Below are 18430 nucleotides of genomic sequence, written 5' to 3' on the forward strand. Positions count from 1 at the left end.
GGTGACAAGAGCAAAACTCCATCTCAAAAAAAAAAAAAAAAAAAAAGGAATTTATGCTATAGATTGGCTCATGTAAGGGCAAAATGACCTACACTCGAAGTTATTTATTATGGCACTATTTGTAATTGAAAAAGATTAGAAACAATATAAGTATCCATCCATAAAGCACTAGTATATATTACAATATATCCATTTAATTGAATAATACTATCCAGCTATTTTTAAAAAGGAAAACGCTTGTGTATTGATATGGATTGATCTCAAAGATAGTTTGTTGGATTCAAAAAGTAAAGTGTGGCCAGGCGCAGTGGCTCACGCCTGCAATCCCAGCACTTTGGGAGGCTGAGGCGGGCCAATCACCTGAGGACAGGAGTTCGAGACCAGCCTAGCTAATATGGCGAAACCCCATCTCTACTAAAAATACAAAAATTAGCCAGGCGTGGCAGTATGCGCCTGTAGTCCCAGCTACTTGGGAGGCTGAGGCAGGAGAATCGCTTGAACCCAGGAGGCAGAGGTTGCAGTGAGCTGAGATTGCGCCACTGCACTCCGGCCTGGGTGACAGAGCATGACTCCATCTCAAAAAAAAAAAAAAAAAAGTTAAGTGTGCAAAGCAACATACAGTATGCTAACATTAGTATAGAACATGGGGAGGTAGAGGAAGAATATAGGTACATATTTGCTTATATGTACATTTAAAAATCTCTTGAATACACAAGAAATTGACAAAATTGATTGCTTTCAGGGAAAAAATTTGGATGACTGAGAGGCTTTCTCTCTCTATATGCCTATGTACCTTATGAACCATGTGAATGTATTATTTACTGCATCAATAGATGGTAGGAGGAACGGAGGGGTAAAATGATAAAAAGGAAAAGAAGAAGAACGAACATGACTCTAGGATCACTGGCTATCCAAGCAGTAAGGGACCTTAGCAATCTTCTAGCTTGACTCCATAATACATTCACTGACTCCACAAATACATCTTGAGTGACTCATATATGCCTGACACTTCCAGGTGCTAGAGATAGCAAGATGCAAATGTATAGGGGTAAACAATCTAATGGAGAAAGACCTTACAGTTTATCAGTAAGAAACTGAAGCCCAGAGAAAGAACAGGCCTTGGCCAAGATAACCAGAGACTTGGTAGGAGAGCTAGGGCTGAAACCCAGGTCTGCAGTCTGTTTGGTTTTATTACCTATTCTGGGCTTAAAGTACAGCAAAGGAAATGGACTTCATAATGCAGTCAATGTTTATGAGCATAATGATAACTGAACCACAAAACTGGCTTTCCTCTCCTACATCTACTTTCTAATCATCATAGTCACAGCCAATGGAAAGACCTTTCAGTACTAATTAACACTATTTCATCCTCTACCTACAGAAACTATTATGTAGGAGTCATTATAAATAAATACGCATGCACACACACCTTTCTGAATGATGGTTCATCTGTCCCTGCTGAGACACGAAAAATGGTAAGACAAAGCATTAAGGCAGATACTCAGAGAATGATCTTCTGTTTGGGAATAGGGAAAAGAACCGAATCCACTGTCAACTGTCCCTGATCCCTGGGATTTTCTAAGGGTCTTAGTCAAATTCCTCAACAGGGTTTTTCCAAGTTTGGGAAATCTTACCAGGAAGTAAGAAAAGAGGGGTGTCATTCTCATTACCTTGAATGACAAAGAGCAACAATCAACAGCCTGGGGTGTAGCCTAATGTATCCAATTAACTTTGATTTCAGTATTATATAACACACATGAAAATGGAACCATATACACACAAACACATATATAAACACTCCTATCAATATATGCCCACTTAGACACGTACACAATTATCAACTCCAAAACACAGAATAAAAGTCTGAGATGAAAAGCCATCAGTTCTAAAGCCATGATTATCCAAATATGAAATTGTAAAATCTCTGTCTTTGGAGTGATTCTATTATTGGAAAAGGGGCTGCCGATTGAACTGCAGCTTCAGTTTGGCTCTGATGGGTAGGGGTAAAGAGGAATAGATCCTTACTGAGATATCAGTTGCTGATGGGAGAGAGAAGATGATTCAGGGTTGTGCTTGAAAAGAGCAAAGAAGTCAAACTGAGATTTTTTTATATGGGCTTAGGCTGTGAGTCCCAGCACAGGGCCTTTTTTTTCCCCCTTTTTCTTAGAGATAGGGTATGGCTCTGTCACCCAGGCTGGAGTGCAGTGGCAGAATCATAGCTCACTGCAGGCTCAAACTCCCAGGTTCAAGTGATACTCCCACCTCAGCCCCCCAAGTAGCTAGGACTGCAGGTGTGTGCCACCATGCCCACCTAATTTTTTTATTTTTTACTTTTTGTAGAGACGGTCTTGCTATGTTGCCCAGTCTGGTCTTGAACTCATGGCCTCAAGCAATCCTCCTGCCCTGGCCTCCCAAAGTGCTGGGATTACAGGCATGAGCCACTGTGCTCAGCCAAGCCTCATTTTTAATGGAAGACCACTTGCAAGGCCCATTTTCTGTGCTTTCCAAGCAGAAGTCATCCTGGGTCTCAGTTTAATCTCTTGTTTTGACTCATCCTGAGTCACTCACTGCTTGCTTCCCACTCCTAGTCCTTGAGAAAGCACCTGGTCTGCAATGGCTTCCTTCAGTGCAAAGTATACTCCAAAGTCATTGTTCCATGTGAAAAGGGTATGGGTTCTATGGGGCAAAGGCCTCTTTATACTGCAACTGTTATTAACCTTGTGATTACCCCCATACATGCCTGATATGGGAGAACTGCTTGTACTTCTTCAGCATAGGTAGCTGCTGGTGAGGGTCCTTGAGGGCCAGTTCCTTTAATATCTGAGTCAGGCATACATCAGGTTTTGGATTTCCACGACCTCCAAGAATAACAGACTCTTTGCACTTAAAAGGGTTAAGAGCATTCAACCAATCCCCTCATTCTGCAGTGAGGAAACTGAGACCCAAGGAGTAAGAGTGACTTGTCCACGTTTATGCCCTGGTCTCTGAGTTCCTAATCCAATGCTCTGCCATCTCTAAAAACATTGTTCATCACGCCTGTAATCCTAGCACTTTGGGAGGCCGAGCTGGGCAGATCACTTGAGCCCAGGAGTTCGAGACCAGCCTGGGCAACATAGTGAGACCTCATCTCTATTTTATCAAAAATAAAAATAAAATGAAACATTGTTAAAAAAAAAAAACTCCTACAATTTCTTCTAAGTCTTAACCTACATCTACCCTATGACTCAGCCTTTCCACTCCTAAGTATTTACTCAGGAAAAATGAAAACATATATCCACAAAAGACGTGTACACCAGTGTTCATAGCAGTTTTATTCCAAGTAGCCAGAAACTAGATACAGCCCAAATGTTCATTAGCAGGTGAGTGGACAAACAAAATGTAGTGTATCAACTCATTGGAATACTACTCATCAATTAAAAAACAGAACAAGCTACTGATGCATACAATGTGGATGAATCTCGTAGATACTGAATTGAGAAAATAAGTCAAACATAAAAGAGTACACACTGTATTATTCCATTTATATGCAGCTCTATAACAGGCAAAACAAATTAGTCTATGGTGATAGAAAACAGAGTAGTTGTGGGAGGCAGGAGAGGGATGATTGGCTGCAAAGGGGTATGAGAGAACTTTCTAGTATTCTGTCAATGTCCTACATCTTGATTGAGATGGTGGTTATGTGGGTATATTTGTCAAAACTCACCAGACTGGGTGTGGTGGTTCATGCCTGTAATCCCAGTACTGTGGAACATTGAGGCAGGTGGATCACCTGAGCTCAGGAGTTCAAGACCAGCCTGGGCAGCATGGAGAAACCCCAGCTCTACAAAAAAATTAAAAAAAGTAGCCAGGCGTGGTGGTGTGTGCCTTTGGTCCCAGCTATTTGGGAAGCTGAGGTGGGAGAATCGATTGAGCCTGGGAGACCAAGGCTGCAGTGAGCCAAGATCACGCCACTGCACTCCAACCTGGGTGACAGAGGGAGACCCTGTCTCAAACAACAACAACAAACCCCACAAAACTATACATTGAGGAAAACATTCTTGTATATTGATAACTGCCTCATTTTTTTTCCAGTGGCCACTAGTATTCCATGGTATATATGTGCAATAGTTGATTGTGACATTTACCTACATATGGGCATTCAGGTTGTCTCCAGGTATTTTGTTTTGTTTTGTTTTGTTTTGAGACAGAGTCTCCCTCTGTTGCCCAGGCTGGAGTGCAGTGGCATGAGCAAGGCTCACTGCAGCCTGGACCTCCTGGGCTCAAATGATCCTCTCACCTCTGCCTCCCCAGTAGCTGAGACTACAGGCACATGCCACCAGGCCCAGCTAATTTTTAAATTTTTGGTAGAGATGAGTCTATGTTGCCTATGTCTGTGTTGCCCAGTCTGGTCTCAAACTCCTCGGCTCAGGCGATCCACTAACTCGGCCTCCCCAGGTGTTCTTTGAGAAGAATGACAACTCTGTTGGTGAAAATACATGTGAACTAAATTGCAGTGAACTGAACTGAACCAAACCAAAACGTGGACAGTATCAGGTTGGCAAATATTTAAAATAATTCTTTAAAAATCACACAAAAAGATGCTAGCATCACTAATCATTAGGGAAATGTGAATCATAACCACAATTAGATACCTTTTTACACCCACTAGGATGGCTATTTAAAAAAAAAAAAAACCCACAGAAAACAACAAGTGTTAGTGAGCATGTGGAAAAGTTAGAACTCTTGTATGCTGCTGGTGAGATTGTAAAATGGTGCAACCACTCTGGAAAACAGTATGGCAGTTCCTTGAAAAATTAAAAATAGAACTACTACAGTATGCAGCAATTCTACTTCTGGGTATATATACTCAAAAGAATTGGAAGCAGGAACTCAAACAGATGTTTGTATACCCATGTTCAAGATAGCATTATTCACAATAGCCAAGAGGTGGAAATAATCCAAATGTCCATTGACAGGTGAACGGCTAAACAAATGTGGTATATACATACAATAGAATATTAGCCTTAAAAAGGAAGGAAATTCAGATACTACAACATGGATGAACCTTAAGGATATTAGGCCCAGTGAAATAAGACAGACACAAAAAGACATTTTTTTTTTTTTTTTGAGACGGAATCTCACTCTGTTGCCAGGCTGGAGTGCAGTGGCAAGGTCTTGGCTCACTGCAACCTCCACTTCCCGGGTTCAAGTGATTCTCCTGCCTCAGCCTCCCGAGTAGCTGGGATTACAGGCACCCACCACCACACCCAGCTAATTTTTTGTATTTTTAGTGGAGATGTGGTTTCAGCATGTTGGCCAGGCTGGTCTCAAACTCCTGACCTCGTGATCTGCCCACCTCAGCCTCCCAAAACGCTGGGATTAAAGGCATGAGCCACTGCACCCAGCCTAAAAAAAAAAAAAGACAAATTGGTATGATTCCACTTATATAAGATACCTAGAACAGACAAATTCATAGAGACAGAAAGTCAAATAGTGGTTACCAGGGACTGAGGGGAGGGGAGAACAGAGAGTTATTGCTTAATGGGTACAGAGTCTCAATTTAGAATGATGGAAAAGTTCTGTAGATAGATACTGATGATGATTGCACAACAATGTGAATGTACTTAATACCACTGAATTTTAAAATGGTTAGAATAGTAAATTTTATCTTATATATCTTCTACCACAATAAAAAAATTCCATCAAAATGAGTGTCATCTGGGACAGTCACCCCACAGGGCAGTTTGATGACATATATCAGTCTTAAAAATAATCAAGCCCTTTGATTAACATTCTGTATTAGGAATTTCTCATAAGAAAATAGATGAGTGTTAGAGGGACATTCATCTCAGCAATATCTACAATAATACCTCTAGCTGCCCTAAACATCCCAAAATACAGAATTTATTAAGTAAATATAAATATATCAATATGCTAGAATAATTTGTGGTCATTTAAAAATATGTTGTAGAGCTACAAAATTCAATGCACAGTGCAATCCAATTTTGCAAATATGTGATGCTTATTATTAATATATGTAATATATAGCTATATTATATTTTATATATTTGTTTCTTTGTTTTTTGAGACAGAGTCTTGCTCTGTTGCCCAGGCTGGAGTGCAATGGCACGATCTCGGCTCACAGCAACCTCTGCCTTCCGGGTTCAAGCTATTCTCATGTCTCAGCCCCCGAGTAGCTGGGATTACAGGCACCCACCACCGAGCCCGGCTAATTTTTGTATTTTTAGTAGAGAGACGGGGTTTCGCCATGTTGGTCAGGTTGGTCTCGAACTCCTGATCTCAGGTGATCCACTTGCCTCGGCCTCCCAAAGTGCTGGGATTACAGGCATGAGCCACCGTGCCCGGCCTTTTATTTTACATAGTTTAAAGTCTGAAAGAACATATATTCCAAATGTTAACAGTGACAATTTCTAAAATATGGTTTTAAGAATAGGACTTTCAGCCAGGCATGGTGGCTCACACCTGTAATCCTAGCACTTTGGGAGGCCAAGGCAGGAGAATTGTTTGAGGCCAGTTGTTCAAGACCAGCCTGGAACATAGCAAGACCCCATAAAATTTTTTAAAAGAATAAAACTTTTTTATTTTTGGCTTATCTATATTGCCTTCTTGGGTTTTTTTCCAAATAAAATAATATATTTCAGGCATAATTAGAAAAAAAACAAGTGAATTTGGGCAGAACTCATATCTAACCATTCTTTATAATGCTGGATGTCAAAGAGGCTATCTGTGAAACAAGAGGTGACTCTACTGGCAAGTTTTGCTTTGGTTTGGTTTTTTTCTTTTTCTTTCTTTTTTTTTCATTCAACAAGAGGGTAACTTGACATTTGGCTTGCCAGTTCAAGGCTGCAATTTTTATTATGCATTATACAGAGATGTACACCCCCATAGTACAGGTGTAGATGGGAGATGACAGTAGCAGGTGATTTTGTATTCTGAGTTTAACGCGTTTAGCAGTATCATCTTCTTCTTTTTTTTAAAGAGAGAGATGGGGTCTCACTCTGTCACACCCAGGATGGAGTGCAGTGGCAGGATAGTAGCTCACTGCAACCTCGAGCTCACCTGTAATCCCAGCTACTTGAGGGTTGCTCAAGTAATCCTCCCATCTCAGCCTCCTGAGTAGCTGGGATTACAGGTGTGTACACCGCTTCCAGCATTATCTTTGAAGAACCAAGAAAGGCTTTACAGAGGAAGCAACAGTAAAATGCCCATTTAATATATAAAGCCTTTCTGACATGACAGAAAGAATGCATGGGCAAAGGCAGGGGAACCTGAATGGTCCAGTTTGGATGGATATTTACTATATATTCATACAACTCAATAAACAGTTGTTGGACATCTAAGTGCCACACATGCTCCTCTAGGCACTAGAGGTACAGCAGTGAAGAAAGCAGTCCCTATTCTGATTCTAATTGTGAAAGATAGGTTTTAAAAAGCAAGCAAATAAGAACATGATATGTCCGGCAATAATAAGTGTTAGGAAGGAAAATAAAGCAGAATAAGGAGATAAAGAGGGCCAGGAAGAAGAAAGGTGACCAAGGAGGGTCTTTCCTGATGGTGTCAAAGGAAAGAAGAATTAATTGAGCCACATGGATTTCTGGCAGAAAGGCCTCCTAGATAAAAGGGCAAGTACAAAGGCCCCTGAGGGGGAAGCATGAAGGGAATGAGAATGAAGGTTGGAGAGACAGACCTAGGACTGTGTGATTAAAGTCCTTGGATGCCAATTAATCTAGCCATAGCAATTCTTCCAGGAATATAAAGGCCAGAACACTGGACTAGGAATCAAGATTTCTGGAATTAAGTCCTGAGTCTGCTAGTAGCTTGCTTTGTGTCCTTGGACGAGTCACTTCAAGTCTCTGGGACTCAGTTTCCCCATGCATCAAGTGCCAGCAATCATCTTTACTTATCTATCTTCAGGTGAGGCTCAAAGGAAGGTGGAAGATGTGGAAGAGTTTAGAATGTGTGCCGTTCTCTTCAAGGGGGAAGGAGGATGACTGTTATGCCCATAGAAGGGCTGGGAGAACAAGGGGCCCTCACCGTGTGGAAGGAAGCACTCTAAAAGGAAGGTATGAAACAAGGGAGTTGGCTATCCTAAAACTGGGAAAAAAAGAGGTATCTTGGGTACCCTGAAAATCCCTTTGGAGCCCCCTCCCAAGGACAGGCAGTATGAGAGGGACTGTCTTTAGAAACCTCCTTCCAAAAAAATGCCTACGTGACCTGAAGGTGGCTTGAAGCACTCTCAATTTGCCACTTTGTGTGTGTGTGTGTGTGTGTGTGGGTGGGTGTGTGGGTGTTAAGGGACAGTCAGAGCCAGGACAAGTCCAAAGTTGTGAGGGAAGGAAACAAAGTATACAGGACAGTGGAGCAGGTCCAGGTAAGAGGGTGAAGTTCCGGACTTTGCACCAAACCTTCTCTCCCTTAGACCAAAGCAATGGTTCTCTGAGAGACCATTGTTAGAAGAAGAATAAAAGAGCTATCATTAATCAATTCCTTGCTAGCATTTATACAGCATTGCAGGAAGTGCTTTGCACACATTATCTCCTTTAATCCTCACAATACCCCTATGACATAGGTGCTGTCATCCTCAGTTTGTTGATAAGGAAACTGAGATTTAGAGAGATTAAGTAACTCGCCCAATATCGCACAGCTAATGAAGGACATAACTAGATTTTGAACCCATTGCTTATAAATGCACATTAAAAATATGTGTTAGCCAGGTGTGGTGGCTCATGCCTATAATCCCAGCACTTTGGGAGGCTGAGGTGGGTGGATCACTTGAGGTTAGGAGGTTGAGGCAGCAGTGAGTGGTGTTCACACTCTAGCCTGGGCTACAAAGTGAGATATATGTGTGTGTGTGTGTGTATATGTATATGTGTATATTTTTTACATATATACATATATTTATTTACATATGTGTATATATTTACATATATTTTTTGAGACAGGGTGTCACTCTGTACATATATATACATATACATATACACATACATATACACACATATGTGTATAAATATGCCCAGAGAGGGTGTCCTTGGGGAAAGAAAGAATAAAGAAACATCTGAGAAAGAACTCAAAACTCTGGCTTCCAGTCCTTGTTTCACCTGACTCACTGTGTCACCCTAACAAGTCCCCTCCCCTCTCTGCTTCTCAGCAACCTGCCTCCACCATCTTCCTAATTCCTCAGCCCATTGGCCTTTAAGCTTCTGGGGTTCCTGCATCATGCTACTGGGGCCTCTCGCCACATCTCCAGCTGTGTCAGACTCAGGTTCTGGATGGAACCTGAAGCCTTGACAGCCTGTGGGTGGAGGAACTGAGAGGAGACTCCGGGGAGTTCTCTAGATTTCTGACACTTTAGATCTTTCTCTGTGATCCTTTGCAAGTCCCATAACTTGAGCCTTATCGACTAGTGAGTTGGTACTTTGAGAAGTCGAGAAGCCGCACACTCCCCTCTCTGGAGATACACAATTTAGGCAATAACCTAAGTCATGCCAACATACCTCTGCTGCAAAAAACGCTTAAGGGAGCAGAGTAGCTAACACGGTTATTGCAGTTTCCTGACTATCCATGTGTAACACTATACACGGATACTCAGCTACCTCACAGAGGAGCTCAGAATCAGCTCACCACCCCAAGGAAGCCAGCTGGTCTGCACCTCCAAAATCTGCTTGCCTCAGTCACAACTCGCTCAGCATCTTTTGAAGACCAGGAAATTAGAGAGTACTTTGAACATAATCCCTGGAAAAGCCGCTAAACATGGCATAACTCATCCCCTACCTTTCACAAGCGGGACAGGGAGGCCCAGGGAGGCCATGTGACTCAGCTGGAATCAGAACTCAGGCCTTCTGACCCCATGCTGTTTCTTTGACTCTTGCACGCATTTCATCCCTTAGCCAATTTCTGGACTCCATGGAGTATTCCTTTAGAATGCTTCTTCTAGGCCAGGCCACATCATCCCTCCCTGGATTACTGCAACAGTCTCTTCTGGTCTCCCTCCTCCAAGTCTCTCCTTCCTTCACTCCATCCGGCATAATGAGCCGTGTCACTCTCTGACCCAAAATTGTCAGGGGCTCCCCACATCTACTGAAGAAAACCCAAAGGCCCCAGCCTCATATTCAAGGTCCTCCACTACCTGGTGCCAACCTGTTTCTGGCTTCCCATCCCCCCACCTCCTGTCCTCACACATCCTTAGTCCAGCTCAGCTGGACTGGTTGCCCCAGGATCTCCCTTCTCCTGAATTTCATCAGTGCTGTTTCTTCCAATGAGTTTGCGGGACTACCTTGCCCACTGCCCCATCTGCCACCTTTTCCTGTCTGAATCCTACTTGGCTTGGTTCAAATGCCCTCTCACCCCGTTAAACTTCCTCACACTCCACTCCCAATGGAAGAAATTGCTCCCTTCTCTGGACCCTCAAAGCACTATTCTGACCCTATTATGGGTGGATCTATATTAGGCCTTAGTATTTATGTACCTGTTTCCTCACCTAGCAGGATGCATTAGCAAAATACATAAACAACTGGTCCAAATGCTTCCCATAGGCCCAGTATGGTGCCTTTTGCTCACTGATTCATTCTTTCTTTCAGCAACAATTTCTTGAACAGAGGCTGGATGTGTTGCCTCACACCTGTAATCTCAGAGTTTTGGGAGGCCACGGCAGCAGAATTGCCTGAGGACAGGAGTTTAAGACCAGTCTGAGCAAGATAGCAAGACCCCATCTCTCCAAAGACTTTTAAAAATTAGCCAGACATGGAGGTGCACACTTGCAGTCTCAGCTACTTGGGAGGCTGAGGCAGGAGGATCACTTGAGCCCAGTAATTCAAGACTACAGTGAGCTATGCTCATGCCGCTGCACTTTGGCCTGGGCAACAGAACAAGACCCTGTCTCTAAAAAATAAAAATAATAATTATTGAAGAAAGTTTTGGAGTCTGATAGACCTAAGTATGAGTCTAAGCTCTATCACTTGTTAGTAGTATAACTTTGAACAAATTAACCATTCTAAGACTTAGTTTTCTCCTCTGTAAAACAGGGGTCACAATATCTATTTCACAAATTTATTGTAATGACTAATGATATAACATATGCATTGTGCTAAGCATATACCATGTTATCTCATTAGTATGTAATAGTATGAATAGTATTAACTACTAATATTGGCTTATTAATTGGATAATATAATTATCTCATTAGCATGTAATAGTATTAATAGTATTAACTATTACATGTGGGCTTATTAACTGGATAACATAACAATCCAATTAATAAGCCAATATTACTAACAAATAATCATGCTCCTACTATGTGCCTGGAATTTTGAAGGGGCAAACTGGAAGAGCCAAACAGAAGGCACAACATAAGGAGCACAGAGGCAAGTTGCAGCACCATTGTACCCTGAAAACAGCTGGTGCTTGATAAGTTATTTGCCAAATGAGAGGGAACCTGTGGTGGAAAGCAGAGCCCCGGGATTCTCTGCCACTGTCATGACCTGTGACCTTGAGTAAGCCTCACCTCTTTCCTGGGCTCAGTGTCCTCAGATGATCCACTCATCTGCCCCAGTTCCATAATTCCAAGATATGGGAAGTAACACTGGGCCTTTGGATGATGTTCCTTCATTCCTCCAACTCAGGCAGGAGCATGTTTTTACCTGCTCAATTCAGGAGTTTGGCCTACAGAGGCTGGTACCACCCTCTGAAGAGGTCACACCTGTCTCTGAAGCAAGAAACACTAATCACTCTACAAGGTCTTGCCCTTTCATCCAGGCTGGAGTACAGTGATGCCATCATAACTCACTGCAGTTTCTAACTCCTGGGCTCAAGTGATCCTTCTGTCTCAGCCCCCTGAGTGCTGGGATTACAAGTGTGAGCCACTGTGCCTGGCCTGGTTTTTGTGTTCCTGGAATCCCAGCCTCACTGGCAGGTTGACTGAAGGGTGGTCAGCTGGCAGTGTGGGGGATGAGGCTCACAGGTGAGTGCCGTGGTGAGGTCCTCAGCAGTGCCTGCAGGCCTGTGGGCCACCTCCTCTCGGGAGCTGCTTCTCTGCCTCATCTTACATTGCAGAGGGAGCTGAGGTCTGTGGGGTAACAGTCACACTGAGACATGGCTCACAGAGAGACGACTTCTGCAGGTGCTGAGTGACATCTAACCTTCCCACTCCACCTGCTCTCATCCTGGGCTCTGAGTTTTCAGGAAACCAAGGTGTTTGGCAGACGATGATGCCTACATTACACTGCTGACTTTTGCCTGCATTTGTTATAATTAATGACTCATTGAAATGCCTCTCACTTTCGTACAGCTGGGTCCAAGTGTGAAACTGGAGGTGAAGTGGGAGAAGGACTAGAGGGATGCTGGCTTTGGAGTAGCCTCAGAATTGGGACTAAGGCTTCACTTCTCCTTGCTGTATTCCCTCCTCTTCCTCCTCTCTGCACTAGTGGTACAGGCTTTGGTACAGGGAGTTGAGCGCCAGCTTGGCCTTTTACCAGCCGAGGGATTTCGGTCAAGTAACTTAACCCTTTTGAGTCTCAGTGCTCTTGTCGGTAAAATGGGGATAGCAATAGGGTCATTGTGAAGATTGAAGCTGTACCCCTTGTCACAAGACATAGTTCATATATTCTTTTTCGTGTCTGTCTCCTGCTCTGTGAGGTCAGGGCCCCAGCTCAAGACTCCATCTTTGAGTCTAGATAAGGTGTCAATAATAAGAAAGATAAAAGTGAATCATTTTATTGAGCATTAAATATGTGCTTGTCAGTGTGCTGAAACATTTTCCATATGCTCTCTCATTTATCTTAGATGTTATCATCTCCATTTTGCAAATGAGGTCCTCAGAAGTTAGACAATGTATTGTGAGGTTACCTAGATAATGAGAGGGTGAGCCAGAATTGCAGCCAAGTGTGCCCAACTGTGAGGCCCCTGCTGAGTCTACTGGGTGACGAGTGTCCAGGAAGAAGCTTGCTGCTCTAACAGCAACGGTTGTGTTCCCACTTTGTGCTTTTAGAAATGGTGGTGAGTAATAGAAAATGTCATCCCTGGGCCTGGCAGATATAGCAGGGGATGAAACTTAGGATGAAGTAAGGTTGACATGCAACTATCCAGGGCTTATTGTCCCCAGTGAAACAGACAATAGATGGAGGCCCAGAGAGCTTCAGGAGCCTGGTTAGAGTCAGAATTGGCACAAAGATCCTTCTTAAGAGACCTGCTGGTCAAATTCTGCCAAATTTGACAGGTGTGGAGACAGTTTCAGAGAGGGAAATGACTTGCCTAAGGCCAGAGGAACCGGCTCTTGAACCCAGGCCTCCGACTTCCACCCAACACATTCTTCCTGTTGCCCCAGATTGAGGACAGTGTTGAGGCAGTTCCCTGTGAAGGGCTCTGGGGAAGGTAGGCTGGGTGGGTGTCTTGCAGCTTCTTACCCCATGGCTCCTCTCTGAAGCCAGTCTGGGATTTGAGGTCTAGAGGATGAGGCAGTTCCAGTAACCTGGGTTCTGGTTCCAATCCAAAGCTGACATGCATGGCAGGCACTAAGCCAGCCTCTATTATATCAAATTTGATCTCCACTGTAGAGGTGATACTCAGAGGACATAAAGGATTTGCCTAAGGTCACTCAGCATGTCAGGGGTTGAGCTGGGGCTCAGATCCACCAGAGGTCAACCTCTTATTGACTTCAGCTTTAGAGGAAGGGTCAGGAGCGCTTCGTCTCTTTCACCTTTCCATCTTCCCTCTTCACTGCCCCCATGCCTAGACATCAGTTCCCCAGGGTAGCCTGAGGCCAGCTCAACAGTTTCATTTTCTGGCCCCTTTCTTTACCTGGTAACTTTTCAGCTGTTACCCCTGGGCCTGGATTCACGCCCTCCAGGAGCTCCTTCCCCCACTTCAGAGCATCTCCAATTCTGCTTTCTCCAGCAAATCCTTCCCCATTCAGATGTCTGATTGTAATAGTCTGAATAATGGCCACTCAAGGATATCAAGTCCTAATCCCTGGTACCTGTAAATGCTACTGTATTTTGAAAAAGAATCTTTGCAAATATGGTTAAACTGAGAATCTTTTTTTTCTTTTTTTTTTTTGTCACATGGAGTCTCATTCTGTTGCCCAGGCTGGAGTGCAATGGCACGATCTCGGCTGACTGCAACCTCCACCTCCCGGGTTCAAGTGATTCTCCTGCCTCAGCTTCCAGAGTACCTGGATTCCAGGCACCTGCCACCATGCCCGGCTAACTTTTGTATTTTTAGTAGAGATGGGGTTTCGCCATGCTGGCCAGGCTAGTCTCAAACTCCCGACCTCAGGTGATCCGCCCACCTTGGCCTCCCAAAATGCTGGGATTACAGGTGTAAGCCACCATGCCCGGCCTAAACTAAGAATCTTGAGATGAGGAGAGATCATCCTGGATTATCTAGATGGGCCCTAAATGCCATCAAAACTGGCTTTATAAAGGAGAGGCAGAGGGAGGGAGACACAGAGAAGATGGTGATGTGAAGATAAGAGGCAAATTGTGACTCCACTCATATGAGGTACCTGGAATGGTCAAATTCAGAGAGGCAGAAAGTAGAACAGTGGTTTCCAGGGGCTGGGAGGAGGGGGAATGGGAAGTAAGCGTTTAACAGTACAGAGTTTCAGTTGGGGAAGTTTTGCAGATGGATGATGGTGGTGGTTGCTCAACATTGTGAGTGTACTTAATGCTACTGAACAGTACACTTAAAAATGGTTATTATGGTAACCTTTATGTTATGTTTACCCACCAGCCCCCACAGAGGCAAAGATCGGAGTGATATGGTACAAGCCAAGGCATGCTGGCAGCCACTAGAAGCTGGCAAGGAAGGATTGTCCCCCAGAACCTCAGTAGTGTGGTTCTGCTAACACCTTGCTTTCAGCCCAGTGAAACTGATTTCATACTTTTGCCTTCCAGAACTATAAGAGAATAAATTTCTATTGTCTTATGCCGCTGAGTTGATGGTAATATGTTACAGCAGCCACACGAAACAAATATAGCTGTGTACTACCTAACAACGTTTCTGTCAATGATGGACCATACATGCAACAGTGATCTCATAAGATTATAATGGAGCTGAAAAATTCCTGACATTGTAGCTGTTGTAGTATGGCAGCATGGCACATTTCTCACATGTTTGCAGTGATGATGGTGGTGTAAACAAACCTATTGTACTGCCAGACGTATAAAAGTATTAGAAAAATGTGGAACCAGCCCAAATGCCCATCAACCAACGAGTGTATAAAGAAATTGTGGTATATATATATATATGATGGAATACTACTCAGCCATAAAAAGGAAGAAATTAATGGCATTCACAGCAACCTGGATGGAATTGGAGACTATTATTCTAAGTGAAGTAACTCAGGAATGGAAAACCAAACATTGTATGTTCTCACTCATAAGTGGGAGCTAAGCTATGAGAATGCAAAGGCATAAGAAAGATACAATGGACTTTGGGGACACAGGGGAAAGACGGGGAGAGGGGTGAGCAATAAAATACTACAAATTGGGTTCAGTGTATACAGCTCGGGTGATGGGTGTACCAAAATCTCACAAATCACCAATAAAAAACATACTCATGTAACCAAATACCACCTATTCTTCAAAAAACCATGGAAATAAAAAATAAAAAAGTGCATTTGTACTTTAAAAAAGTATAACATATACAATTATCTATAGTATATAACACTTGATAATGATAACCAATGACTATGTTACTGGTTTATGTATTTACTATGCTTTTTCATTGTTTTATAGTATACTCCACTTATTAAAAAACAGTTAACTGTAAAACAGCCTCAGGTAGGTCTTTCAGAAGGTATTGCAGAAGAAGGCATTGTTACCGCAGGAGATGACAGCTCCTTGTGTGTTATTGCCCCTGAAGACCTTTCAGTGGGGCAAGATGTGGATCAGGAGATAATTGAATTGATAATTGACCTTGTGTAGACCAAGGGTAATGTGTGTGTTTGTGTCTTCATTTTTAAGAAAAAGTTGCAAATGTAAAAAAAAATTTAATAGAAAAAATCTTATAGAATAAGGATATAAAGAAAGAAAATATTTTTGTACAGCGGTACAATGTGTTTGTGTTTTAAGCTAACTTATTACAGAAGAATCAAAAAGTAAAACAAAAGATTTGTACAGTTAAAAAGTTATAGCAAATTAAGTTTATTATTCAAGAAGGAAAAGTATTTTAAAAATAAATTTAGTGAACCTAGGTGTCCAGTATTTTTAAAGTCTACAGTAGTGCACAGTAATGTCTTAGACCACATTCACTCACCATTCGCTTACTGACTCACCCAGAGTAGCTTCCAGTCCTACAAGCTCCATTCATGGTCAGTGCCCTATACAAGTGTACCATTTTTATCTTTTTTTTTTTTTTTGTTACAGGGTCTTGCTCTGTTGCCCAGGCTGAAGTGCAGTGGTGTGATCATGGCTCATGGCAGCCACGACCTCCCAGGCTCCCTCCCTCCCTCCCTTCACATCATCATGCCTAGCTAGTTTTCCTTCCTTCCTTCCTTCTTTCCTTCCCTCCTTTTCTTTTTCTTTCTTTCTCTTTCTCTTTCTTTCTTTCCTTTCTTTCTTTCTTTCTCTCTCTCTCTTTCTTTTTCTTTCTCAGAGACGGGGTTTCACCATGTTGCCCAGGCTAGTCTTAAACTCCTGGGCTCTAACAATCCTCCCACCTTGGCCTCCCAAACTGTTGGGATTGCAGGCATGAGCCACTGCTCCTGGCTCCATTTATTTTCTTTTATACTGTATTTTTACTGTAACTTTTCTGGGTTTACATACACAAATCATTACCATTGTGTTACAGTTGCCTACAGTATTCACTACAGTAACCTGCTGTACAGGTTTGTAGCCCAGGAGCAACAGGCTAGACCATACAGCCTAGGTGTGTAGGCTATCCCATCTAGTTTGTGTAAAGACACTCTGTGATGTTCCCACAAGGGTGAAACTTCCTATGACGCATTTCTCAGAACATATCCTGTTGTTAAGTGACACGTGACTGTATGCTAATCGATAGCCTGCTTCTCTGGGCTTTCCACAACTGAACTCCCAATGAGAAAAAGGGAAAGAGCTCTTTTACCAAGGACCCACCAACATGTGCCGCGTTCGCACCAAAACCGTGAAGAAGGCATCCCGGGTCATCATAGAAAAGTACTACACACGCCTGGGCAACGACTTCCACACGAACAAGCGCGTGTGCAAGGAGATCGCCATTATCCCCAGCAAGAAGCTCCGCAACAAGATAGCAGGCTATGTCACGCATCTGATGAAATGGATTCAGAGAGGCCCAGTAAGAGGTATCTCCATCAAGCTGCAGGAGGAGGAGAGAGAAAGGAGAGACAATTATGTTCCTGAGGTCTCAGCCTTGGATCAGGAGATAATTGAAGTAGATCCTGACACTAAGGAAATGCTGAAGCTTTTGGACTTCGGCAGTCTGTCCAACCTGCAGGTCACTCAGCCTACAGTTGGGATGAACTTCAAAATGCCTCGGGGACCTGTTTGAATTTTTTCTGCAGTGCTGTATTATTTTCAATAAATCTGGCACAACAGCAAAAAAAAAAAAAAAAAAAAAAAAAAGGGAAAGAAGAAAAAATTATAGCAGCTCTCTTCATCCCTCATCTTTGCTGGTGTCTCATTGTCAATGAGGCCCCTTCACACCCATCATTTGAGAGAGTCATTGCTGTCAATGCTGTATTACAGATGTTCAAAGAGAGGGTTGCAAATGCCAAGTGAGCTGTCAATGGTCTACTGCTTGTTGGTAGCTGAGCTGAGAATCAAACTAGCCAAGTAGGTTCTCTCTTCAGCCCCTTACTTCCCAAAACTCACAGCCTCTGCACCTAGGCTGTTGATTTCTTTGTGTGGCAAGAGTTCAGGAGCTGGCCATTCCACTGTGGGGTCCTTTGCCAAGAAGCACAGTTTAGCCAGTGAGAGGTGGACATTGTACCATTGGGTCTCCTGGGGAGAAGCTCCCAGGCTGGTAGGAGAGGTGGAACCCCCAAGGGTCCTGGACAGATGAGTGTGGAAGGAGGAAGAGGAGCCAGGACAGTTCCCACATAGTGATGAGTCCTTACCCTGCATAATGCTGGGTTCTCCCTGCCATCTGTAGACACTAGTGACCTCAGAGTCATTTGCATATTTGTTCTTTTTCTGACAGTCAGGTATGGCTGTGGCTCTGTGGGCATCTCTTTTTAAATGTGGAACCCTTGTCTGACCACTGATTGTAAACCTATGTATACTTGGATAGGGAGGGGGCTGCTTCCTGCTCTCAGCTCTGTCTTTCCTTATCAGCCTCATCTTTCCTGTGGCCTGAGTGTCTGGCTGGCTTGTTTCTTTCTCGGGTGTTCTGCTAACAAGGGCCCCTTTAGTGACCAGATCCTGGTTTTGATTGGCACCAATGAGGGCAAGAGAGAGTCCAACAGGATCCTACCAGTGAGCAGTGACCCAGCAGCTCA

The 18430-nt window shown here is 43.3% G+C and overlaps 2 protein-coding genes across 2 annotated transcripts in view; both read left to right on the forward strand.

Annotated features, from left to right (window-relative positions):
- SLC5A1 (solute carrier family 5 member 1) overlaps nucleotides 1-18430 on the forward strand; it is a 142848-nt gene that overhangs the window by 55036 nt on the left and 69382 nt on the right. The window lies entirely within an intron of this gene.
- Nucleotides 15325-17539, forward strand: LOC129138576 (small ribosomal subunit protein eS17-like). The gene has a single exon (XM_054676159.2). The coding sequence runs from the start codon at nucleotides 17074-17076 to the stop codon at nucleotides 17479-17481; it is 408 nt and encodes a 135-aa protein (XP_054532134.1). The 5' UTR covers nucleotides 15325-17073; the 3' UTR covers nucleotides 17482-17539.

The sequence above is a fragment of the Pan troglodytes genome, chromosome 23, assembly GCF_028858775.2.
Source record: "Pan troglodytes isolate AG18354 chromosome 23, NHGRI_mPanTro3-v2.0_pri, whole genome shotgun sequence".
Lineage (NCBI taxonomy): Eukaryota > Metazoa > Chordata > Mammalia > Primates > Hominidae > Pan > Pan troglodytes.